The 25,965-nt window shown below is 50.6% G+C and overlaps 1 protein-coding gene across 1 annotated transcript in view; it reads left to right on the forward strand.

Annotated features, from left to right (window-relative positions):
• Nucleotides 1-985: 985 nt before the first annotated feature.
• The window catches only part of CFAP77 (cilia and flagella associated protein 77), a 131,843-nt gene continuing 106,863 nt past the window's right edge, over nt 986-25,965 (forward strand). Inside the window, exon 1 of the mRNA XM_023242912.2 lies at nt 986-1,718. Coding sequence (XP_023098680.2) covers nt 1,527-1,718 — 192 coding nt within the window. The 5' untranslated portion in view covers nt 986-1,526. The remainder of the gene's footprint in view (nt 1,719-25,965) is intronic.

Below are 25,965 nucleotides of genomic sequence, written 5' to 3' on the forward strand. Positions count from 1 at the left end.
AGTACACATCACATCACACACCACACACACACTGCCACCACCCACTGGCTGCCCCAGGCCTTGGGTGAGCAGCTGGGAATCTGCCTGGTCTGCTCTGGAAATACAGCGTTGGTGTTACCCACTGTTGGTGTGTAAGGCCTTGAAGAGCAAGTCTGCTGTTGGCGTAAGAATGGTGAACATTCTTACCCAGAGTCTTGTTGGTATTTGCAACATTCAATGAAGATGATGGGGGTGAATGAACCCATAAAAAGCTGGAACTAGAAGGCAGACTGGAAATCATCCGGGCCAGTGGTTCCAAAAGCACTGTGCCAATCTCCTGGGAGGCTTTTAAAAAGTGCAGGTTCTCAACTTGGCATACAGACCTCAAGGGCTTCAGGTGCCACTGTTGTATCATATTAAGATCCATGGACGTGATAATGACATTGTAGTAATGTATGAGAATTCTTCGGCAGCAGATACATGTTGAAGTATTTAGGGTCACATGGGATACTGACAACGGATATTTTCAAAATGATTCAGCAATGTGTGTCTGTGGATGGTGAACCTAGGTGAAATCTATATGGGTTTCCACTGTACTCTCTCTTCAACTTTTCAGTTGAAACTGAGAAACTCTTTTTTCAAAATTTAAAAACAGTCCATTCCCAGATCCCATTTCCAGGTACTCTGTTTCAGTGAATCTGAATTTCTCAGCCTCCCTCCGTTCTGTTGCACAAGGTTGGATACCACTGAGCTCATTCAACACTCGACTTTCCTCTCCCACCCATTTCACAGGGGAAAAAACCGAGGACCCAAGAGGGTGACTAATTCGATATCGCCCAATTGGATTAACAGTAACATCAAGCCTGGAATGCAGATCTCTATTTCATCATGAAAAATTTAGCGCTCTATGCCTGTGTGTGTGTGTGTGTGTGTGTGTGTGTGTGTGTGTGTGTATGTGTGTGTGCGTGCGCGCGCGCGCCCGCGCGTGGAAAGGGGAGGAGAATGGGACCAGATATGAATGGAGTGGGGAGGGTGGAGGCAGGTATCTTCGTTTTGGAAGTCAAGTATAAATGGACTTCTAGAGCCCCGTCGCTTTGGACACAACCTAGTGGAGATTCTTGGGGTTTTCTCCTATCTAAGAAAACTCGAAGCAGGTGCACTTTGGTGGCCACCAATAGTTTCCTGAAAGAAAACCAAGCCAGGCAGCTCCGCGGCCGTTGGCGTCCCGTCGCCATGGAGACAGACCGTCCCATTCTTCCTCAAGGGGTGGTCTTGATCTTCTCTCCTTTCCCAATCCGCAGCGCGGTGCCCGGAAGTCGCTCTGAGGACCCAGAGGGGCTTATGGAGGACTTTAGGGCACCCTGCGAGAGTCGGTCGGCGCGAGGTGGGCGCGCCCCCCTCCGGAGAGGGCCGGGCGTCCGGGAACCACCCCGGGGCCGGATGGTGCGGTCCGGGACCGGCGTCGGGCGCGTCGGACCTCCGCGCCCGCCAGCCCACAGGGCAGCGCGCCGGACCCAGTCAGCGGGTCGGCACCCCGCGACCTCAGGATGCCAGAGGCCCAGAGCTCCCGCCAGGACCCCAGGCGACGGAAGAAGCAGCAGCCGGTGCGCCGCACGGTCAGCCAGATCTGCCCGCCCCCGCGGCGGCCCCTGACCGTGGCCGACATCCGGCCGGGCATGGAGAACGAGAGGCTGGGGGTCGTGCGGGATTCCATGTTTCAGAACCCGCTCATCGTCAAGGTGAGCCGCCCCCCACCCCCGCCGCCACCCCTCCGCGCTCGCCCCCTCGCTGGGCACCCACGCTGCCGGGATTTCCACCGCCGAGCCCTGGCCCCCCGCGGCCGGGGTCCGAGCGCCGGGTGGGTAGCTCCCGCTCTGGTCCAGACACACCTGGACCCCTGTGCGGTCCCGGGCAGGTCGCGTCGCCTCTCTGCGCCTCAGTTTCCTCATCCTCGAAGTGGGATGATAATGGCGCTCATTAAAGGGAGTGGTTGAGAAAGTTCCACAGGGTGGTCCCTGCCCAGCGCCTGACACCCAGTGAGCCCGCGGTGTTGGCTGCTGCTGTTTACCCGGGAGCCTGCCGGTGAACCCACAGGGTGACACACAGGGAACGCGCACCCAGACTGTGTCCTTACTCGCCACCTGCCGGGCTGCCGCCTCCCCCTTTCCCCTGCACGCCTGGGCTGCCACAGTGCGGCGAGCGTTCTGTGTCTCCCCTGGAAGCATCACTTCACAAGTTAATTTTCACCCAACCATACTCTTCTTACCCAGAACTACAACCGTAGGAGAAAAGAGCGCGAAAATCTGCCCTGCCCTGGGGGGACTCGCAGGCCGGAACGAGGGAGGGAGCTGCGGTTTCCAACCAGGTCGCCTCCCCTTTTATTGCACACCCCCTCAGTTCAGAGGTTTGGGGACTGGTGATCACCCAACGCTGAAGGGGCATCCTTGCCAGGGCCACAGGAAAAGTCGAGTTGAAGTTTGGCACCGGGGGGGGGGGGGGGGGGGGGGGGGGGGGGGGGGGGGGGGCGCGCGGGGAGCCGGTCAGGGAGCAAGTCTATCTCGCGCCACTGGAGGGCAGTGTGCTTTCAAAAATGCGCCTAGTTCCCGGGTGCCGGAAGTGGAAGGCGCAGGTGGTAACCATGGATTCAGTAACGTTGTATCTGAACGCCAGGAGCTCATTAGAGGCCAGAGGCTTTTGCTGTTGTTTTCTGCTTTTTGGTACGGGGAACCTGGGCTTTCTTAACCGCCGCGCTAGAATTAGCTGAGTTCATTGCCTCCTGCGAAAGCACTGACCCTCTCCTCTTGTGTTCCCCAATCTATTCTCGTGGGCCACCCCCCACCCTCTCGGGGGGCTTATGACACCGGCACCCTTACACTTAGTATGGACCCTTAGCACCCCCACCAAAGTGGAACAAGGTCCTTTACTTACCTCTCGGTGAGAAGAGCCGCTCTCGGTGGACACATGGGGCTCACCATTCTGGGATCAAGGGGAGAATCAAGTCCTCCGCCTCTGATCAGCTGCTTGGGTGTTAGATCGCTGCTTTCACCCAGGCAGGTACTAGTGGGCCAACCCCACTCTCCTTACATATAAAATAAACGGCATTATGAAGTTAGCAGTGTTCTCCACGGCGAATTAGGAGTGTGTGATGCCCACCCCAAGCTATATACGGTTGACCTTTGAACAATGCAAATCTGATCTTATGCCGGCCCAGTTATATGCAGATTTTAAAAAATCAACACAGTGCAGTACCATAAATGCTTTTTTTCCTCTTCCTTATGATTCTGTTAATAACATTTTCCTTTCTCTAGTTTACTTTATTGTAAGAATACAGTACATAGCGGCGCCCGGGTGGCTCAGTCGGTTAAACGTCCGACTTCAGCTCAGGTCCTGATCTCCCAGTTCGTGGGTTCGAGCCCCGCATCCGGCTCTGTGCTCACGGCTCAGAGCCTGGAGCCCGCTTCGGATTCTGTATCTCCCTCTCTCTCTGCCCCTCCCCTGCTCGTGCTCTGTCTCTCTCTGTCTCAAAAAGAAATAAAAACAATAAAAAAAAAAAAGAATACAGTATATAGTACGTATAACATGCAAAATATGTGTTAATTGACTGTGGGCTACAAAGCTTCTGCCCAACAGTAGGCTGTTAGTCGTTAGGTTTGGGGGGAGTCAGACGTTACAGTGGTCCCACCTGGCTGGCCCAGTCGGTAGAGTGTGCCACTCTTGATCTCATGGTCATGAGTTCAAGCCCCACCTTGGGTGTAGAGCTTACTTACAAAAAAGCTTTGGTGGAGCTTTGACTGCTCGGGGTCATCACCCCTAACCCTCTGCCTTGTCCAAGAGGCCACTGTATATGCACACACACACATGTATACACACACATACCTATAGGTATATGTATCTAAACACATGTATTACACGTACGCGTTTATGTGTATATATATGCACATATGCACACATGCATATATGTGTATCATACATATGCACACCATATATATAATATATGCAGATGAGTAAAAATCCCCCCGCCTTCTTTTCCTTTTGCTCACCCTGTGTATCAAGAAGGACAGTATTTTGGCCTCTGGATGGCACTAGCTGAACAGCTTCCACAGCGAATCCGGTCACTGATTCCTTCCCGGACCTGAACTTCGGGGTTGGCAAATGTGCAGGAGATTACTGACCCACGGCTGGGTGCCCTGCCTTCAAGGCAGGAGAGGAAGAGCCGGGCTGTCCTGGCCAGTGGTGACTCAGCCGGAGCGGCAGGGACGTCACTGGTGGTCGTGCCCCGCTCTTCTCGGGTCAGGGACAGCTGGCCTTTTCTTCTTACTTTCCTCCCTCTGGTTCTTTTTTTTTAAACTTTTTTTTTTTTTAACGTTTATTTGTTTTTGAGACAGAGAGAGACAGAGCATGAACGGGGGAGGGTCAGAGAGAGGGAGACACAGAATCTGAAACAGGCTCCAGGCTCTGAGCCATCTGCACAGAGCCCGACGCGGGGCTGGAACTCACGGTCTGCGAGATCATGACCTGAGCCGAAGTCGGCCGCTCAACCGACTGAGCCACCCAGGCGCCCCACCTCCCTCTGGTTCTTGATGGGCTATGAGCTACTTTCTTCAGCAGTTGAGATTGGGTCCACATTTCGATATTTGCCACCCTCTCCAAGATTTTCGACCAAAACCTGACCTAAGTAAAAGTTGCAGAGACCTTTGAGAGCCATGAGGAAACTTGACCATTACCTTTTCCAGGCCCCTCCTTACAAATGGGTACACTGGGGCCATCTGCGGTGGGCCCTCTGCCCAAGGTTCTGGCAGAGCCCGGGTTAGAATCTGTGTTCCCTGGCCCCCAGCCCAGCGTTCTTTTACCACTCCAAACAGCTTCTTCTATTTAAACAATATTTATTTATTTTAAAGGTTTATTTATTTTTGAGAGACTATGAATCTGAAGCAGGCTCCCAAGCTCTGAGCTGTGAGCCCAGAGCCCGACGCGGGGCTCGAACCCACGAACCGTGAGATCATGACCTGAGCCGAAGTCGGACACTTAACCGACTGAGCCACCCAGGTGCCCCTGAACGGAATTTAAATTATGAAAAGACTTTGGGATTCTTGGCTTTAAAGCTAAGGAAACTGAAAGTATTCCAGACTATGCAGTCTTTAAAAACTATTTTTTAACATATGTTGCTGTGTTTTGAGGCTTGGCTTGTGGATTTCTTCTTGGCGGTATGCCAGAGTCACAGGCGCACGTTTGCGGACCCCCGCGTGGGAGCGCGCCTTCTTGTGTGTGGCAGAGGTGGGAGTGCCCTCTCCCAAGGTTGTCTTTAAGAGGATGAGTGCAATGGGAGGATATTTTGGTCTTGTCTAAGTCAGAAGCTGAAGGTTGCATCTATATCGAAAAATATACCACCTTAGAAATAGTTGTTTATTCCACCATATTGGGGGGGGGTTGTTGCTCAAATTGTTTTCTCCAGTGAATACGATCAGGATTTGTTTAATTTAAAATGCAGACACACTGCCTGAACAAACCCAACACTGCTATTTCACACCCATGGAATTTGCCAGGACGTATACGCATCAGTTATTCAAGAACATGTCTGCAAGATGCCGCAGTAACCAAGTGAAAAGTGAAAAAACGCAGACATCCAAGCAGGTATTTTATCTACAAATGCTCAACAACTCCTTGCCTCATTTAAAATCAAGCCCACTGGTTATTAGTGGGACCGATTGCATCAACTGGGTGTTTTATGTGGCCACAAGAGTTAAATATTTTCCATTAGAGAGGGCTTCTACTCTATTGTACAAAGTGACGTGCAGTTAGCCAGTCTTCCTTCAAATGTGACTCTCCGGGAGGAATAAAATTAAACAGAGAAAGAACCCAGATTCTTTCTGCTTGATTCCCATTTCCCCCAGAATTCTGTGACTCAACATAGAATCCTGCTACAATAGCCTTCAAGGCTCCTTCACAGAACCTGTCAGGGTGCACCCTGCCTGCCATCGGAACTGAGCTGATATCCTGTCAATACAATTATAGGGAGAGACTGCTGGGTTTGCTCCACTGACAGCCTCGAATCTTCCGTCGCCCTGGAGAGGCAGGCAACGTACAGGGGTGGAATTTATTCAGTTGAGCACCCTTGGAAAGTGCAACTGATCATGGCACCCGGTTTTTTCATAATTTATTACTGACTTTGTTTTTCTGTGGGGGTTTATGTCACAAATAAGAAGTGCATGCATTTGTAAAATAGAGTCATAGGATCACATTGTTTGGGGCTGGAGGGGGGCTTACAGACATCTAGTCCAATTTTTTTTTTGTTTTGAGGATGTGAAGGCCCAGAGGGAGAAAGAGACTCATCCAAGGTGCCCTCTGACCTGGTCACAGAGGTGGGATGAGATTCGTGTCTCTGGACTTCCAGCCCCATGTCCTTTTGGCCACATCACACAATCAGTTAATTCACGGCAACCCAGACTGGTTACATCCACACCGCAGGCAGGCAACAATGGTCCGCCAACGAGCCTGATTCCAATAGCATTTTCCTCAAGATTCCTTCCCATGTGAGCTCTACTGATTTCTCAGGATTTGTGGCTAGCCAAGAAGTGTTTATTGAACGTTTACTAAGTGACCAGCACCATCCTAAACTGTCTTGAGGGGGCATAGAAACAGGTTCAGGACTCCACCCTTGCCCTGCCCACAAACCACAAGGAGAGTTAACTATTTAGCTGGGGAGGTGGAGTGTATATGTGTATATTGTATATGTTTGTATATACATATGTTGCATATATATGTGCATATGTATATATATGTATATACGTGTGCATTGCTTATATACATATTACTGCGCGCGCGCGCGCGCACACACACACACACACACACACACACACACGCAGGCAAACACGTGCCTAATCGGATAAAGAAAGTCATAGAGTCCCTTCTTGTAACTTTCAAGTGAAAGGCACCAGCCAGGGGGTTCAGATTTAGGGCGAGGAAACGCTGAGCAGGACTCGGTGGGCTTAGTGAAGGACCAGACCTGGAGCTGGACCTTGAAGTGGGGGGAATTACATTCTGATCAGGGGCAGACTAGGAAAAATTCAGCCCTCTGGGGCCAAATGATTTCACCTTCTTGAGATCCGAAGTGTTCAAAGGTTTCCACCCCAAGGGGAGTTCTGGTTTATGAGACCAGGCCCCGCTGCTGGCATCGTTATCGTTACCGTCACGAGGAAGCATTTGTTGAGAGCCAGTGTGTTCAAATTGGATGCTCTACAAAATTAGGCAACCACACCATGCCCACTAATGGCTTAACATCTCTAATAAATATTGATGCTGGTGAGCATAAATGCATACGCAAAGAAGGCAGGCAGACAAACACAGTTGTACAAATATCCCAGTGTGGGTCAGTCTTTTTATTACGTTTGAGTAAAATCGGAACATGTTACGTTCGGCTTTATCTGTTGTAGGGAATGTACCTCTGATCGCTCAAATCCTTTTACATTCGATTAGGATGTAACAGGTGAAAATAAAACATTGGCGGGGATGGGGGGGGCTGAGAAATGAACTGCGCATCCTAATGGCCCCTCTCGGCTGGCCGGTAGGTAGGGTTCATTTCTCTAGGATAAGCCGTGGGTTTCTGTCTCTCTTGGTCCTTTATACTTTCTTCTTCTTTTTAAAAGCTTCCCCCCTCCCAGTGCCCACTGATACCGTTTGGTGGGCAGGAGTTGAGGCAGTGAGCCCGTCTATCTGCTCAAACCTGTGGGCTTTTCAGAAAGCCAAGCAAGTTCCTCCCTCCTAGGCTTTTCACCACGGCCTGGGGCAGCTGCCCTGAGGGAGGAGCCCACCTTCCTCTGTCCCTCTGGAAAAGGAGTGCTTTGGTTCTAACACATTAATGCAGATAGACTCTCGGAATCGGGGTTCCCTCAGGTTTGGACTCGGCCACCTTCTGGTTGTGTGGCCCTCAGAACCCTGCAGCACAGTGGGAAGGCCACTCCCCTGGGAAGAACTCTGAGTTCAGCAGTCGCTTCCGGGACCTTCCAGAACCTTCCAGAACCTTCCAGGCTCAAGTGTTGTTCATTGTGTAATTAAGGCCGCTTCTCCTTTATTTGAAAGACACGTTCTTGATTTACAACTGGCGGACGTGATTTCAAATCCCTGTTTTCTATTGCAGTGGTTTTCAAGCTGTTCAGTGGCCTCTCAAAGCATGGGAGTCCCCATAAAAGGGCTGGGTCACACTCTTCTTAAGAAAAATGCATCTTTGGAGCGCCTGGGTGGCTCAGTTGGTTAAGCATCCGACTTCGGCTCAGGTCATGATCTCGCAGTTCGTGGGTTCGAGCCCCGCGTCGGGCTCTGTGCTGACAGCTCACTGCCTGGAGCCTGCTTGGGATTCTGTGTCTCCCTCTCTCTCTGCCTCTCCCCTGCTTGCGCTCCGTCTCTCAGAAATAATAAACGAATAAACTGAAAAAAAATAAAAGGAAATACATCTTCAACTGCTTAAGAAGTATAATTAAAAAACTGAAGGAACTCAGTGAAACGTGCTCTATGTGAAATGCTAACCCTGGAGACCACTCATCAGCTACTGAACTGACGAGTTTGAGGGGTATCAGTTCTGTGTCTGTGCTGGAACGGAGGTCGATGTGTCACAGATAGGGAGGGATTATAACCAAGCACAGATCCTTCCAGACTCTCCAGCTGGGCAAATCCATTTGTGTAGGACGGTGTACATAAGCACTCTGCCACGGCCCCTGGGAGCCGGGCTCTGCTCAGCCTCAGACCCATCAGCTGGGCCGTTGCTCCCGCTTCAGAACCTTCTGGCTGGTCAGGCAAAAACCAGCGAATGCACCAGTCATAATCACACCGCGGTTCGGTTGATTTTAGCGTACGTTGTAAACGTTGCGTGCTTCTCGTCCGGCTTTCGTCTTTGTTACAGAGAAAAAAAAAAAGAAATGAGAACACTTGTGGTCATCGGTAACAATTCAACTGTTGATGAAATTGCTCCTTGACTCTCCTTTCAAGCTCCTGAATTAGTGAGGACCGTTGAAACAATTCCAGGCCGCAGCTACTGTTGTCACACAACCACACGCCCGCACAAATGTAGTAACAGGCAGGGAGCCACACAACTAGCCTCCTCCTGGACAGGTAGACCAGCAGAGCGGAGCAGACAGCAGGCTTTGGATCCAGGGAGATCCAAGGGGGAGCTCTGTCTCAGCCACTTTCTCGCTGTACCACCTGTGAGTTTCCTTACCTTTGAGCCTCCGTGTCCCGTCTGTGAAGCGGGTGATAGTAGGTGGCTCCTGGCCATGGGGGAGTCGTGAGGATTCAGTGAGATCATCAATCGCCCTTAAGTACAGTTGTAAATCTGAACTTATAAAATAAAGACGTAACAAGACAAACCCACCCCCCGGGCTGCTTTGTTCCCGCTTAGCGCTCTTGTTGAAAAAGAGTGGCGCCCACAGAGGGTGACTACACCTGTCGTGGTGAGAGTTTGGTACCGTACGTAATTGTCAGATCACTACGTTGTACGCCTGAAATCAATATAACGTTGTATGTCAGAGGCGCCTGGGTGGCTCAGTCGGTTAAGCGTCCGTCCCAGAGAGAGAAGGAGACACGGAATCCCAAGCAGGCTCCAGGCTCCGAGCCGTCAGCACAGAGCCCGATGCGGGGCTCGAACCCACGAACCGCGAGATCATGACCTGAGCCGAAGTCGGACGCTTCGCCAGCTGAGCCACCCGGGTGCCCCTGGTTTGGTTTTTCTCAGCATGAACTCATGTGGGATTTCTAAAAATGTTTATTTCTTTATTTGAGACAAAGAGCGAGCGTGAGCAGGGGAGGGGCAGAGAGAGAGAGAGAGAGAGAGGGAGAGAGAATACCAAGCAGGCTCCACACTTTCAGCACAGAGCCCGACTTGGGACTCGATCCGCGAACCGTGAGATCATGACCTGAGCTGCAATCAAGAGTCGGACACTTAACCCACTGAGCCACCCAGGCGCCTCAGGAGTCATGTGGGATTTTAAACGGGATGGATCTGGTACACCAGAAATCAAGCTCATGGTGGGCCAGAGCCCCAGCATGGCCCCTACGCTCTCATTGTGGAACTAAGTTTAGCATTCTAGGGAAGCAAATACATGTGCTTTATAAAGAAATCAGCTGTATTTTTCCACCCAAGAATTTATAGGCACATCAGTGGTCGGTCAAGTAACGGACTCACGTGGGTCAATGAGCAGAAAGGTCACCACGCGTAGCACACGGGGTAGGGTGGAGCACGGCCGGCCAAAGGCATCGTGGAAAACACATAATGAGCCCCAAAGAAGGATTTTTGATCTTTTATACGAACCAAACAATACGTATTTGGGAAACCAATGAGCCCAGAAGCGTACAAGATAAATTTCTTTGTGTGGATCAAAATCTCTCGTGTTTGTCCAGAGGGACGAAAGTAGAGATCTGGAAAGTCTTTGATTCCAGGGCCCGGTATTAGTGAAAGGCTACAGCTCGGCTAGATGGCCGGTCATTATGTCTAAGCTGCATCACAGTACCAGAAGAAAGGCCCTCGTGATCTCGGATGCCACAGCACAAAACCCCTCCCCCCCACTGCCGGCAGTGGGGGCCCAAGGACGTGTTGAGAGGGGTGATCTCTTTTTATTTTTAGATTATTTATTATGAAAAAAAATTTTTTAAGGTTCCTTTGATTTTTTTTAAAAAAATTTTAATGTTTATTTTGAGACAGAGAGACAGAGAGAGACAGAGTGTGAGTGGGGGAGGGGCAGAGAGAGAGGGAGACACAGAATCCAAAGCAGGCTCCAGACTCTGAGCTGTCAGCACAGAGCCCGACGCGGGGCTTGAACTCACGAACCGTGAGATCATGACCTGAGCTGAAGTCGGATGCTCAACTGACTGAACCACCCAGGTGCCTCTTAAAAAATTTTTTTTAATGTTTGTTTATTTTTGAGAGAGAGAAACTGAGCGTGAGTTGGGGAGGGTCCCAGAGAAGAGGGAGACACAGAATCTGAAGCAGGCTCCAGGCTCTCAGCTGTCAGCACAGAGCCCGACGCGAGGCTCGAACCCACAAACTGTGAGATCATGACCCGAGCTGAAGTCAGACACTTAATCAACTGAGCCACCCAGGCGCCCCCCCCCTTTTTTTTAGATTTTATTGTTAAGTAATCTCTACACCCAATGTGAGGCTCGAACCCCCAACCCCAAGCTCAGGACTTGCTCGCCCCACGGACAGAGCCAGCCGGGCTCCCAGAGAGAGATCTTTAGGCTGTAACATTTCAATGAAGGGAATTAGAAAATCGTTGGCAACTTGGTCGCGCAACGTTACTAGGAAGCAGTGCGTTTGTCTGTCTTGCCACGTTCAAGTACCGTCTTGTCTTAATGTCCCCGTTATGTACCACTGCCTTCATATCACCCCTCTGCCCCCCGGCAGGTCTTTCAGAACAGAGCCATTGGCTTGCTTGCTTATTTGCTTATTTTCTAGTATGTATTTGAGACTGTTAATGGACCCATCAGTCCCTGAGCAAAGACTTAGTAAGTCCCGGCAAGTTCACAAGCCACGGGTGGAAACACAGGTGGTTTAAGGATTCGTTTCCAAGAAGCTGGTCTGGATCAGGGGAGAGCCAGCCTCTGCAGGCTACCGCCAAGTCAAAGTTACTAAAGGCCAAGGAGAGGGGAGGAGGGGCCAGAGGGGCCATATTTCGGAGGGAAGGCAGGAGCGGTGTTGGAACGCCAGGGCAGCCTTCAGACCTCATGCACCTGGCCTGGGGCCGTGGCACGGGTCGGACGCCAGTGGGCGGTGGGGGAGGAGGGCCACCCGGAGGGGGGCTGGCCTGCGCAAAGGCACAGACAAGAGTCCGAAGTGGGCAAAGTGTCTTCGTTAAGAAGGAACAACTGTGCGATCCTGTGGACGCTATCAGGACAGGAGCGGGACATACATGCATCCATTCATTCACTCACTGCTCGAATTAAGAGACGCTTTTGAGGACCTGCGGCGCCCCCGGCCCAGAGCTGGGCACCCAGGACATGGGGGTAAACTGACCTGGCTCTGGGCTTTGCCCTCAGCTTCTAAACTGATGAGCAGACACTGCCACAGTGGAGTGGGACAGATGCACGGATGGGATCCTCGCTCAGGGCTGAAGGCAGCACCTGGCTGGGGGGGAGGCAAGGGAGCGCCTCCCAGGCCACAGGGCCTGACACAAGGATTGGGAAGCGTGTGTAGGGAGCTGGAGTGGGGGCGGGGGGGGGTCACAGGTGGATCTATGTGTTGTATGGCCTACAGCTCTATGCAGTTTTGGGAACCCTCTGTAAGAAGCAGGGAAATGGGGCGCCTGGGTGGCTCAGTCGGTTAAGCGTCTGTCTTCGGCTCAGGTCACGATCTCATGGTTCGTGAGTTCGAGCCCCACTTCGGGCTCTGTGCTGACAGTGTGGAGCCTGCTTGGGATTCTCTGTCTCCCTCTCTCTCTCTCTCTCTCTGCCCCTCCCTGACTCACGCTCGCGCTCTCTCTCTCAAAATAAAAGTTAAAATAAACATAAATAATGTTGGAAATTAAGTCCAAAGCCTTGGAAGGGGCCACGTGCAAGGAAGCTTCATTAGGTTCAGGGTGAATCCGCTTTGACTGGGGGAGAGCAAGCGTTCTAGGGAGAGGGATGGCCTGTTGGAGGGGCCCACGGCGGGGGGGGGGGGGATGCAATGGTGACCAGATCTGAGCGTCCTCGGGTCCCTGCCAGGTTACATGTCATTTGTTCGCGCATTCGTTCATTCTCTAAGCATCGCACACTTCTCCTGGACCAGGCCCCAGGACCACAGGGACCGATGCTCTTGGTGCCCAGGTGTCCTGCATGCTCTTGGTGACCCTGAAACCTTGGGAGCATCTAGGCCTCGGGTCCTGCACACCCAAGTGGGTTTCCCGAGAATTACCCTAAGCCTACCTTCCATTTGCTTATTCGACCACCTGCAGAATGTTTGTGGAGGGGCTGTTAGGTGCCAGTCCGGCCTTGAGGGGGCCGTGAGAACCTCAGGGGCCAAAGTACGTGGAAATAAACGGCACAGAGAACAGATCTCTGGGCTGAGAGGCAGGCCCCCAAATCAACAGCGGGGTCAAGGCGCCAGCGCTGATGGGGACACATCAGGGGTGAGCCCCGCTGGGGGTGCTGTGGTTCTCCTGGGGGAAGCCGTGGGCGCCCTCCCTGCTGTGGAAGCTGCTGGAAAGGCCCCATCGACGCGCCCCCTGCCAGGCCCCACGTTTGGACGCGCGGGCGATGGCGAGGGTTAGCGACTGCAATTTGTTTACGTTTTGCAAGTTAAACAAGCCCCCCCAGCCTTTCACGCTCCAAGTTTCCACCGAGCCCTTTGAGGAAACCTGCTGGAGTGACACCCAGGGTCCCTCAGGGGCGAGTGCCGGGCCTCACGGCTGCCTCCAGAACCTTCATAAACTGTCACTGAAGATTTTGCTCTCTCTGTAGGCGCCCAGTGGGCATAAATTCGGAGGTTTGAGCGAGTCTTTCAGAAACTTCCCTTCTAAAAGGAACGTGCCTGTCTGGCGTTTCTGAAGGCTCTGTCTTTTCTTAGGCGGCTGCTTGCTTCTTTCTGTGGATCGTCCCCCGAATCGCCTGGCAGGATGCTCGCGGGCCTGACTTTTTCTCCCGGAGCGGGAGCGTCAGGAGGCTGAGGCCCGGCGTCTGGGTTCCCAGGAAGCTTCTGGGGGCAGCCCCATCTGGCCAGCTGGGCCGGCTGACAGCAGCCGCCCTCCACAGAGCCCACTGCGTGCCAGGCACTGTGCTGGCCCTTCTCAGCCACCGTCTCCTTGAAATCTCTGCAACAGTCAGTCCTAGGAGACAGGACTGCCGTCCTCCCATTTTACAGATGGGGAAGCTGAGGCTTCAGGAGGTTACACGAGCTGCGCGAAGTCACCCAGTGAATTCGAGGAGGAGCCGGGCTTCGAGCCAGGGCTGTGTCGCCACAGCCCGTGGTCATGACCGTTGCGCAAATCAGAACTCGGTGACGATTAGTGCCACAGTTTGAGTACCTGCCAAGTGCCAGCCTCTTACATACTCAGCTCTGCAAGGTCACTGAACTTTTGAGCTCAGACAGACTCAGGAACATGCCCAAGGTCACACAGAGAGTATATGGGGGAGCAGGGGCTGGCGCTGCAGCCCTGTGGGAGCCCCCCCCCAACCCCGACCCTCCTTTGTCCCGATGGAGAGAAGAATCCTGTTCACGGTCATCATCGAATCTACATTGATCCAAAGGGTCAGCACCATCCGGGGGCGGGAGGAGCGCCGTCCCGTTGAGCATCTGCCCACATGCCAGGAAGTGGCCGCCCGAGACCGAACCCAGTAAGGTGCACAAGACCCCTAACAGAGTTGGTTAGCAAGAGGAGAGGGTCCCGGGCCTGGAGCGCCCTCAGGACTGGGCCGCACTCGGTGGGGGCCGGGCCTGGAGGAGGGAAAGTCATTTTAGATGTAGGAACAGCCCGACGAGGGGAGAAATGGGATACCTCGAGCTTGGGTGTGTTTGGGGGGAACGTCTGGAGTAAGCCCCACGCGGAGGCCACAGAGCGCGAGGGATGTGGCGCCTGATTGGGACATCAGGAGCCTGCACTTGGGGTGCACGAATGGTTTCAAGGAGAAAAGGCGTGTGGACACCTGGTTTCCCACGGAAGTCTAGAGTTTAGGTCGTTCTCGTCGTGCGCGTCTACCTGCTGGCTGGGGCGCTTTGGAGGCTGGGGACACAACTGCCATCCCGGCTGAGCCCAAAGGGAAGGTGCCCCTCCTCCGCTCCCACCCATCACCCCCGCCCCCTCCCCGCCTCCCTAATCAGGGAGAGCAAATTGTTATCAGATTAGCGGCAGCAATGAAAAAAAGCACAGTCCGGCTCACCCTCCCAGTTAGTTAGCATTTAGATAGACTGGGACGGGGGCCCACACAATAGGCATCAAAACCCTTCAGGGCGGCGGGAGGGATTAATTTCTTTAACCAACAGGCCTGATCTGGCCTAACTCATTACCTTGCCTTGTCAGTGTGGATGTTAGATTCGATTGAAGATTACACCATTTAGGTCTCTCTGTTGTTTGCCGCCGAAGCCGGGGCTATTGAATTGCACATTCTCACGGAGCGGGCGTCAATACTCAGCGGCCTGAGGTTCTAATTCTGCTTCATTTAAACTTCATCAACTCTTCCAATCAAGTGGAAGGATCCGAAATAGGCTCTGTGAGCAGAAAGGCCCGCGTCCCTTTGTCAGATAATTTATTCTGTTTTCTCCTTCCCTCCCAGCCTTGCTCTCTTTCTCTCTCTAGCCTCGCTCCCCCTCTCTCCCCCTCCTCCCCCCAATGCTGAAAATGAGATTACAGTATTTAAATGACTATGATAATCAATCTAGGGACCCCGAGCTGAGATTGAGGTTAATTATTCTTAGCAGAACAAAGAAGCGTGATGCCTTTGGGGACTCAGAGGTGCAATCTGGGTTTCTTGCTTGTGGTTTTTTTTTTTCCCCCTGAAATTGCAGTTTTAGGAGTCTTTTCTTGTTCCTAACTAGGCGCCGAGTGTGATTCTTAGCGGCAGCAAGCCCCTGAGAGAGCAAAAATGTAATTTTGAGCTGATAAACAGCTAACGGCCTTCAATCAACAATTTTAATAGGAAAAAAAAAAGTCACTTATATGGTATGAGTACAGATCTAATGAAAGGGTGATCATTTACCTTATTTATTTTTAAACACGCTAGGAATAATTTCCCACTGTGTTCGAGCTGGTAATTACAGCCCCACGGTGCACCCGTAAACTTTTGAATGAAGAGTGTTGTCACTCAGCTGGTCTTCTCCCTGGCAGCTTTTGCCGCCATAAAAGTTGGAATTGTGTCATGTTTTGGCTAATTGGAAACAGGGTCATTATACCATTGAAAATCTACATGAAAGTGACTTGTTCGATCGTTACCTGAAGCATTCACAAGCTGGGCAGTCATCCCGCCCGGCGCCCACCCCCAGCCCCAGCTTCTAAAACAGCGAGAATCAAAATATGTATATTTCTTTGTCTTCCCTCTGCTATCTTGTCAGGGCTGTTTTACACGCTGCCACCCAATGTTATCTTTTATTTGTGTCAGGAGAAAGGATTTGACAAGTTCAGTATACAATGTTCATTTGGCAAGGCAAATTTTTCATACCAATTTTGAGTAGGGAAATGAAACTATCTTTCAACGGAATGAGCAGCATCATTTTTGGACAGACTTATTATGAGAGGGAGGGTCGCAGAACTTTATTTCCTCACGTGATCCTCGAAGAGGCGAATCCATTTCTTAAAAAGTAGGATCCGGTTTCCACACACAGCCCCGGTCGGGAGGGACACGCGAAGGGCCCCGTAATGTCATCAAAGAGGGACGCCTGATAGTTTATTCGCCTTCCTGCTCCCCACAAGTTATTAATAGGCTGGAATAAATTGTTCCTTGTCTATATTATAATGACTCTGTTTCGGGCCCCTTTAAGCTGTGGGTGAGTCTCTGACAGTTATCTGCATTTGCAAAGCAAAATATTTAATAAGTGCCACCGTCTGAAGGAACAGCAAAAACCACAGGCAACCCTATTTGTGAAGAGTGAGATCCGCACACACACCCCCCTACCCCCCCCCGCCCCCCTATCCACTATCCCGTTGCTGTTTACCCAAAAAAGAAGACTCTCACCCTCTGTGCTACCAAATTCATTTGGGGCAGTGGTTTATGGTGACATTTTTCTTTCTTAAAGCAAATATTGACTCACCATGGGGAAATTAAAACTCCATTAGGCATTGCTACATTGTACAGCGGGGGCTGCATTACAATAGTCAAGCTACTATTAATTGGTTTCTTCCTCAGGAATAATCCAGGGAGGGCCGAGGGGGAGGGGGAAGGGAAGATGGGTCTAAACCATAATTTCTGAAAATGACACCATCTAAATCAGGCAAGGTGATCATTACGTGGTGATTCATCTAAATATAAAGAAGACGCTGCCTAATAATGTAATGAATTTATCAATGCACAAAGCCTGCGGGGGGAGAATACGTTTGAAGCCACACGTGGGCCAGCCTCGGCCAGGTCTGGGCAGCTCAGGACTGCCTTCCGCAGGGCACAGGCAGCCCTGATGCTTCTATTTGGGTGTAGGCTGTTTTTCTTTGCTGAGCTAAGATCCCCCCCTCCCAGCCTGTTTGCTGCGTCCTTCCCAATGGGAACGCCCCACTCTTTCCGTAGCAGCTGACCCTGCTTTGTTACCCTCCTTTGCCACCAGAAGCTCCTGTGGTGCCCGGCCCGCATCCACCTGCCCCATCGTGACTTCTCTGGTCGTCCTCGGGTCTGGTGATTTTGCCCTCTGCTTTAGTTGGCTAGGGCTGTGATAACAATTGACCGCAACGCAATGTGGGTGGCTCAGATTCCCAAGTTTATCTTCCTCATTCCTGGAGGCTGGACGTGGGAGATCCAGGTGTTGGCTGGTTCCTTCTGGGAGCTTGGAGGAAAGGATCTGTCCCAGGCCTCTCTCTGTCTCCATCTTCACACGGCATTCTCCCTGCATACGTGTCTATGTCCACATTTCCCCTTTTTATAAGGATACCAGTCATATTGCATTGGGGAGCCCACTCCATTATGACCTCATCTTAATGAATTACCTTTGCAATGACCCTATGGCCAAATCAGGTCACACTTTGAGGTTCTGGGGGTTAGGACTTTCTGACTGCTTTGGAATTAGGTCCTGGTCCGTGCTCCGTCGGTTGTGGTAAGGATAACAAGGCAATCAGTAGAGTGGCGTCCTTCATGTTGAACTTGAGGCCGCCATCTTGATGAGGATGTGGAAACGGCATGTGGTGTGGATCACTCATAGGATAAATAATCACATACGGTCTTGGGCCATCTATGGTACCTTTGCCTTGTTGGTATTTAAGCATAACTAATTTGGGTCACTGACCATCTACAATTCTCCTGGAGGACAGATTCCACAACATCCTTCTTTTTACCTTCCACAGAGCTATTCATCCATCCATCCATCCATCCACCCGTCCACTCACCCATCCATCTTTTGTTTTAGTCAACAAATACCTTAGCGTTTACTGAATTTCCAATATACGTTCCTGGCACTGGGGTAGGCATTAGAGAGAGATTGATGAACCCAATTTGACATGATCATTACTCTGTGGAACCTTACAATCTAATCAGGCAGATGAGCATTAGTCAAAACATTGTGGATAAATGTGAACTTTCAAGTGTGGTGACAGCCAAGGAGGAGAAGCTTCTGGTGCATCTAAAGGGAGGCTTCGGACAGATGGGAGTCAGGGAATCCTACTTGGGTAAAATGAAGACTGAGCTGAGATTTGAATTCACCGGGGGAGGAATGTGTGTGCATGGGATGGGGGTTGGGGTGGAATGAAGGGAAAGGACAAAGGCATTCCAGCCACTTAGAAGAGCATGTGCCAATAGCCTGTGGTAGAGAGAGTGTCCCAGTGTGGCTGGGATGTGGGGATGAGAGAGAATGGTGTGAGGCAGGGATCATGCAGGCCCTTAGTGGAGGCCAGTTAAGGAGCTGACCTGAAACCCAAGAGTAATGGAAGCCAGTGAAGGCCTGTAAGCAGAGGTTAGGACATGGTCAGATTGGTACTGGAAAGACCTTCTGCCTACAGAGCAGAGAACAGCTTGGAGTGCCCAGGGTGGCCCTGGGGAGATCCATTAGGGGGCTTATGATGGGATGCAGGAAGGAGAGAGGCTGAGCCAACCTGGTTGCTCCAAAAGCAGCATCCCAGTCCCTGATTGTTGCCCCAGAGCTGCTCCTCATCCGCTGTGTGATCTTGACTTGGCATTCTCCTGAACACTCCCTGGCTCCATAGCAGTCATCCCCTACGTGTTGTTCTGGTGGTGGCTTCCTCTGGTTTTGCTTTTCCGTATGTCTGATCCTGTCTGATCTGGATCACTTGGAAATTTCTCAAAATCTCTGGTTCACTGATGGAGTTTTGTTTTCCTATACCATACCGGGTTTTTTTCTTCTTGAAAAATACTTTCTTGGGGCGCCTTGGTGGCTCAGTCGGTTAAGCATCCAACTCTTGATTTAGGCTCAGGAGCCCCGCGTTGGGCTCTGCACTGACAGCTCAGAGTCTGCTTGGGACTCTCTCTCACCCTCTTGCTGACCCTCCCCTGCTTGTATTCTCTCTCACACATAATAAATAAATAAACATTAAAAAAAATATTTTCTTTGTCCTTTCGTGGTATTTTGGGAGGGTGGTAAGGTAGACATATGTGCTCAGTTCACCATTTTGAGCCAATCTCATTTCTCCTTTCTAAGATTTTCTAGGCATTACATCTCATGATATGTATTAAGGAGCATTCCAAGTCATGACCTAAGGATAATTATGTTTATCTTTAAAAAAAGTTGGGGCGCCTGGGTGGCGCAGTCGGTTAAGCATCCGACTTCAGCTCAGGTCACGATCTCATGGTCCGTGAGTTCGAGCCCCATGTCAGGCTCTGGGCTGATGGCTCAGAGCCTGGAGCCTGTTTCCGATTCTGTGTCTCCCTCTCTCTCTGCCCCTCCCCCGTTCATGCTCTGTCTCTCTCTGTCTCAAAAATAAATAAACGTTAAAAAAAATTAAAAAAAAAAAGTTTAGGGGCACCTGGGTGGCTCAGTCAGTTAAGCATCCAACTTCAGCTCAGGTCATGATCTCATGGTTTGTGAGTTCGAGCCCCTCATCGGGCTCTGTGCTAACAGCTCAGAGCCTGGAGCCTGCTTGGGATTCTGTGTCTCCCTCTCTCTCTGCCCCTCCCTTGCTGGCACTCTGTCTCTTTCTCTGTCTCAAAAATAAATAAAAGCATTAAAAAAAAAGTTTTAGAAGCTATCTTAGCATCTACCTATACGTTAACTTAAAGAATGTTTCCATTTTTTCCCAATGACCAGAGCTACCCTACAAACTAGAAAATCACTTCTTTGCCGTGATCTGAAGAAAAACCCTTCTGTCCCAATATCTCCTGCCAGACTGCTAAGGTACCAGAAAACCTCAACAGAACCCCTCCTCTTTTTTGAGGTATTTGGAGGAGGAGGCAGCATAGGAAAGCCATTGTATTACCCAGGAGCAGACGTGTGTTCCTCCTCTGTGTAATCTCCTCTCAGACCAACCCTCCCAGAGATAACATCAAAAGCTCTGGATAAGATTTAAATACGAACCAACAAAAACAAAAAACAAAAAACCAACGACTTGAAGGCTCTGCAAAGGGAACACACACAGGTGGATATAGAAGCCAGAGAAGGATGTCCTCACGCAGAAGGAGAGAAAAGCAGGAAACGGCTCTCTCATTTCGAAAATGACTTTCAGCGAAATGCCAGGCGACAGTCAGTGCTGCGCGAGGCGTCTAGAATTTGGACGGAAACTTGTGGTGCTGTCTAACTTGTGGTTGCAAAACCAGAGGACAGAACCTGAGGAAGCCATGGAAGCATCCAGGAAAAGAGAGCACCAGAGAAGAGAGGTCCAAATTCAGTATGTAAACTCTGCCTAAGTCTCTGGAAGATCTTCAAACCATATATAAGTGGGGCTGACTCTGAAAAGTTCAGTGAAGGCTCAAATAAATGAACTTGGATTTGAGCTGCTGCCCGTCACAGACAACAGAGTTTTCAGTTTAAGGTCAATCAAGTTAACCACTTGCAAACAAAACAAAGCAGAACAAAAAATTCCTAGGAGGAATATAACCTCACTCGGAGTCACAATGTCTAGAGTATATTTCAAACTACTTGGCACACAAAGGAATAAGAAAGCGTGATTCGCCCTCAACCGAAAAGACACCTAGTCGAGACAGACCTCATAGATTGCTATTTGGAATTAACAATCAAGATTTAAAGTGGAAATTACAGGGGCGCCTGGGTGGCTCAGTCAGTTAAGCGTCCAACTCTTGCTTTCGGCTCAGGTCTTGATCTTCCTGTTGTGGGATTGAGCCCCAAGTCGGGCTGTGCACTGACAGTGTGGAACCCGCTTGGGATTTTCTTTCTCCCCCTCTCTCTGCCCCCCTGCACCCCCCCCCCCCCGCATGCTTGCGCACACTCTCTCTTTCTCTCTCTCTCCCAAAATAAATAAACATTTTAAAAAAAGGAACCAACAAGAACAAAATGGAAATTTTATTTTTTATTTTAATATGTATTTATTTTTGGGAGAGAGAGAGAGAGCATGAGTGGGGGAGGGGCAGAGAGAGAGAGAGGGAGACACAGAATCCCAAGCAGGCTCCAGGCTCTGAGCTGGCAGCCCAGAGCCCGACACAGTCCGTTTGGACCCACAAACTGTGAGATCGTGACCTGAGCTGAAGTCGGATGCTCCCCAGGCGCCCCCCCCCCCCGCCAAATGGAAAGTTTAGAAGTGAAAATATCTGAAACAAACAAACAAGAAACTCTCTGAATGAGCTCAACGTCAAAGTCTACACAACAGAAGAGTCAGTGAACTCGAATATACCAACAGAAACTATCCAGGGGCGCCTGGGTGGCTTAGTCGGTTGGGTGTCCTATTTCAGCTCAGGTCATGATCTCGCGGTTCGTGAGTTAGAGCCCCGCCTCGGGCTCTCTGCTGACAGCTCAGAGCCTGGAGCCTGCTTTGGATGCTCTGTCTCCCTCTCTCTCTGCCGCTTTAAACGTATGTAAAGAACCAAGTGCAAAGCTTAGGGAATGGTGAGGACCTAATACGCGGCAAGTGCGCTGATGATGGCTGGTACTGTCTGTGTGGGCAGCCCCCACTTGCCGACGCGTGGAGTGCCTTACAGACTTTTGTCACACATCACTCCCTGCCAGGTGTTATCACGATGTGTGCTCCTTTCCTTCTTGCGTCCGTCCATGAGGAAGGACGTCCTGGGATGGCACGAACGGTCAGCGTGACCAGGCGCCTGCCTGTGGGCCGACGGTTCCCCTGCCTCAGCTCCTGCTTCTCCACGCACACTCCCTTCCTCCTGTCCTCGCGTGGCCGTTCCCCACTCATTGTTTAAAAATTTTTTTTTTCAACCTTTATTTATTTTTGGGACAGAGAGAGACAGAGCATGAACGGGGGAGGGGCAGAGAGAGAGAGGGAGACACAGAATCGGAAACAGGCTCCAGGCTCTGAGCCATCAGCCCAGAGCCCAACGCGGGGCTCGAACTCACGGACCGCGAGATCGTGACCTGGCTGAAGTCGGACGCTCAACCGACTGCACCACCCAGGCGCCCCTCATTGTTTAAAACGTGGCTCGGAGTGCCCTCCCTTGGGAGCCTTTCCTGACCCCGTCCCCGCTCTGAGATGGTTCATGTGCCTACCTCTTCGCCTCTGCAATATCCTTACGTCTTTCTGTCATCGCTTTTCGTGTACGTATTAAAGCGTCTGTTCTTGTGGGTTCCTTGTGGGCAGAAACCAAGTCGCATTAGTCTCTTCATGAGACATTAAGCCTCTTCATGAGGCTTAATGAGCATCTGGGAGACTGTTTCCTAGTTCACAGTAACCCGGCGTGTCTATGAATGTCTTGAGACACTTTCATTTTAAGATTTCGGGACAGGGTGCTCTCCGTGCAGGAGCACGCAGCTCTGGGCACAGGTGGGAGAAGGTTCTGACCCTACAATTCCACCTCCAGGAGAAGCAAAACATCCATGCACAGAACGTGGTGCCATCGAAACACAATTACAGATTTTATTTATTTTTCGGATTGCAGATTTCATTTTATTTTTTTTTTTAAGCGATCCCTGCACCCAACACGGGGCTCGAACTTACAACCCCGAGATCAAGAGTCGCCCGCTCTCCCGACTGCGCCAGCCAGGCGCCCCTCCTCGAAACACAACCGATAATAGTAACGTGTGTGTTTTCAAGACCCCCAGTGCCTAAAAGCAGCGGGAGTGCACCTAGGGACCTGTTGGGAGAACTCGGGGGATTGCTCCTGGCCCGCCTTTCGATGTGAGCGTTTAGCAAGGAAATCCAAGCGGGGACTTCGGAGCTGCGGTCCCACTGAGCATGGCCATTCTGTCGGATGCGCGCTCTGCCTGGGCAGGGCGGAGCACAAAAGGAAGAAAAGAGGGAACACATGGTCAGTCCCAAACGAGAAAGGGCTTCTCCGTGACAGGATATTGAGCCGTTTGATAGAGCCCAATATTACGCTTAAATTAGACGTGAATGCTTAGAGAGAGAGCATTGTTCAGAGGCACTTAACATGGGCTCGGGTGGATCCCCTTTCTTCTGTCGCCTTCTGGGGTGGTTCTGTGGGCTGTAATGATTTGTATTGTATTTATAAGCTGACAGGATAATCCCGCGAACAGCGGGAGGGGAAGAAAGGCAAGCAGGACTCCTCCACCCTGCTAATTAAAACAATCCTTCCTCCCCCCGTGAGGGCTAATGAGACAGAAAGAGAGTGGGCTAATGAAAATGTCACCGCGAGATTGCCCACTTACTTTATTTATTTACTTAATGCTGTGACTTCCAGTGGGGTGTTCCGAGAGACAGACGTCTTCAGAATTTGCCAGAAGACCCTTTCTTATTCATCGCCGCTCAGCGCACCGTGAGCTGTCACCAAGCATATCTTTGGGGATGGGAGATTCTTATCTCCACTTGTCAATAAGAACGATATTCTAGGAAGAGGGGTTTGCCTGTGCTCACTTTGAACAAAATAAAAATGAAAGGAATCCGCATCCCTTCTTAGAGTATCTTCCCCCCCAAATCCAAGAGGCCAGTTTGCTCACGAAAGCCTTGCCTCCCCCCTCCTCCAGCGCAGTGACCAGTCGAGTTGAAGAAGTGTCGCTGATACCGAGTGGCGTTTGGTGAGACGAGTCCACGGGCTCAGACTTAACGTTGATCCCATCAGTGTTCGGCTCCACCGAGAGGGCAGGAATTCAAACTTTTTTTTTTTTTTTAACTTTTATTTACTATTGAGGGATAGAGACAGAGCATGAGCAGGGGAGGGGCAGAGAGAGGGGGAGACCCAGAATCCAAAGCGGGCTCCAGGCTCCGAGCTGTCAGCACAGAGCCCGACGCGGGGCTCGAACTCACGAACCACGAGATCATGACCCTAGTGAAGTGGTTGGATGCTTAACCGACTGAGCCACCCAGACACCCCTTTTCTTTTTCTTTTTCTTTTTTTTATTAATATTTTAATTTATTTTTGAGAGAGAAACAGAGCACAAGTAGAGGAGGGTCAGAGAGAGAGGGAAACACAAAATCTGAACCAGGCTCCAAGCTCTGAGCTTTCAGCACAGAGCCCGACGCGGGGCTCGAACTCACGAACCGCGAGATCGTGACCTGAGCCGAAGTTGGGCGCCTTCACCCAGGCGCCCCGGCAGGAATTCAATTCATATGTTATTTCACGGAGCCCAGCATGACCTGACCCTTCGATACCAGGAGGGCACCCCAGGGTCCTCCATGTTTATTTCAGCCCCTTAAACGCTTGATGATTTCAGCTAATGACTTCATTGGCACCCACTAGTGAAAGAAAGAAAGAAAGAAAGAAAGAAAGAAAGAAAGAAAGAAAGAAAGAAAGAAAGAAAGAAAGAGAAAAGAAAGAGAGAAAGAGAGAAAGAAAGAGGAAGGAAGGGAGAGAGAGAGAGAGAGAGAGAGAGAGAGGATTCAACTTGTTGTCGATCTGCTAAATGGGATTTTATGCTAGTGAGTCTGAGTTATTGTTGCCCAAGGGCATTTGCACAACGGGTGCTTGTGCTGTGGGGCTCGGTGTCACCATCCCTGAGCAGCAGAGGTTCATTTCCCAGGAGAATCCAGGGAACGAGGAGACAGGAGTGTGGTTATGGGTTTGGCAGGTGTATTCCTTTCTCCTGGCTGCCATAACAAACCATCAGAAACTGGATGGCTTGAAACCATGGAAATATATTCCCTCGCAGTTCAGAGTGCATGTGTCTGAAATCAAGGTGTCACCCTGAGAATCTTTGAGAATCCTTCCTTGTGTCTTTAAGCTTCTGGGGGCTCCAGGCGTTCCTTGGACTGAATCACTCCCGTCTCTGCCTCTGTGGTCACATGGTCTTCTCCTGTGTGTCTGCCTTCTGCTATTCTTTCTTACTTTTTTTTTTTTTTTGAGTTTATTTTTATTTATTTTAAGAGAGAGATAGAGAGTGACGGCGGGATGGGGCAGAGAGAGCGGGAGACAGAATCCCAAGCAGGCTCCTCACTGTCAGTGCAGAACCCAACACGGGGCTCGAGCCCACGACCGCGAGATCATGGCCTGAGCCGAAATCAAGAGTCAGATGCTTAACCGACTGAGCCACCCAGGCACCTCTATTCTTTCTTATAAAGACACTTTTCATTGGATTTAGGGCCCACATGGATAATCCGGGATGATGTCATCTCAAGAGCCTTACCTTAATTACATCTGCAAGGACTCATTTTCCAAATAAGGTCACACTCGAAGGTTCTGGGGATGTGTCTTTTGGATTCCACCGTTGAACCTGCCATAGTGGGACTGGACCAAATCAAGCCGAGTTATGCATTTGATCCCAGTCAATTAAATGAGCAAAGAATTTGTTCCCACCCCTTTTGCATGGCATGAAGATATATACAGGGTGACTTTTATAAAAAGACCATTCAGAAAATACAACTTTTTAAAGACTTTGCTCACTGACCATTTCACCATACTATATTTACAGTTGCGGATTGTAACGGGGTAGCCATTAAAAGCGATACTTATGGAGACTTCAAGCAATGGGGAAAATGCTCAGGGCGTAATGGTAAGGTGGGGAGGGGGGAGCAGAACGTAAACTTATACCTCTGGTGTGGTTACAGTTTTGCAAAAATTATCCTTGGCCATGAACAGGGTTGGAAGGGAACTCTGAAAAATGAACGTGGTAACAATTATATATAGGGGATAGATATCCCAGATGGCTCTTCCCCATCACAATGGAAACCTTCCTGTTATGAGGATGATAAAAAAAATTATAATAGAGGTTGCCTCTCAGGGGGACTCTTGAGATACAGGGACAAGAGAAAGACCCTCGCTTCATTTTCCACCTTTTGTATCTTTTGAACTTTGAGCCACGCACATGTGATTCTCATTCAAAACACTAAATACATAAAAAGATGAAGTGTCCTATTGCCACGAAGCCTC

This window comes from Felis catus, chromosome D4 (assembly GCF_018350175.1).
Source record: "Felis catus isolate Fca126 chromosome D4, F.catus_Fca126_mat1.0, whole genome shotgun sequence".
Lineage (NCBI taxonomy): Eukaryota > Metazoa > Chordata > Mammalia > Carnivora > Felidae > Felis > Felis catus.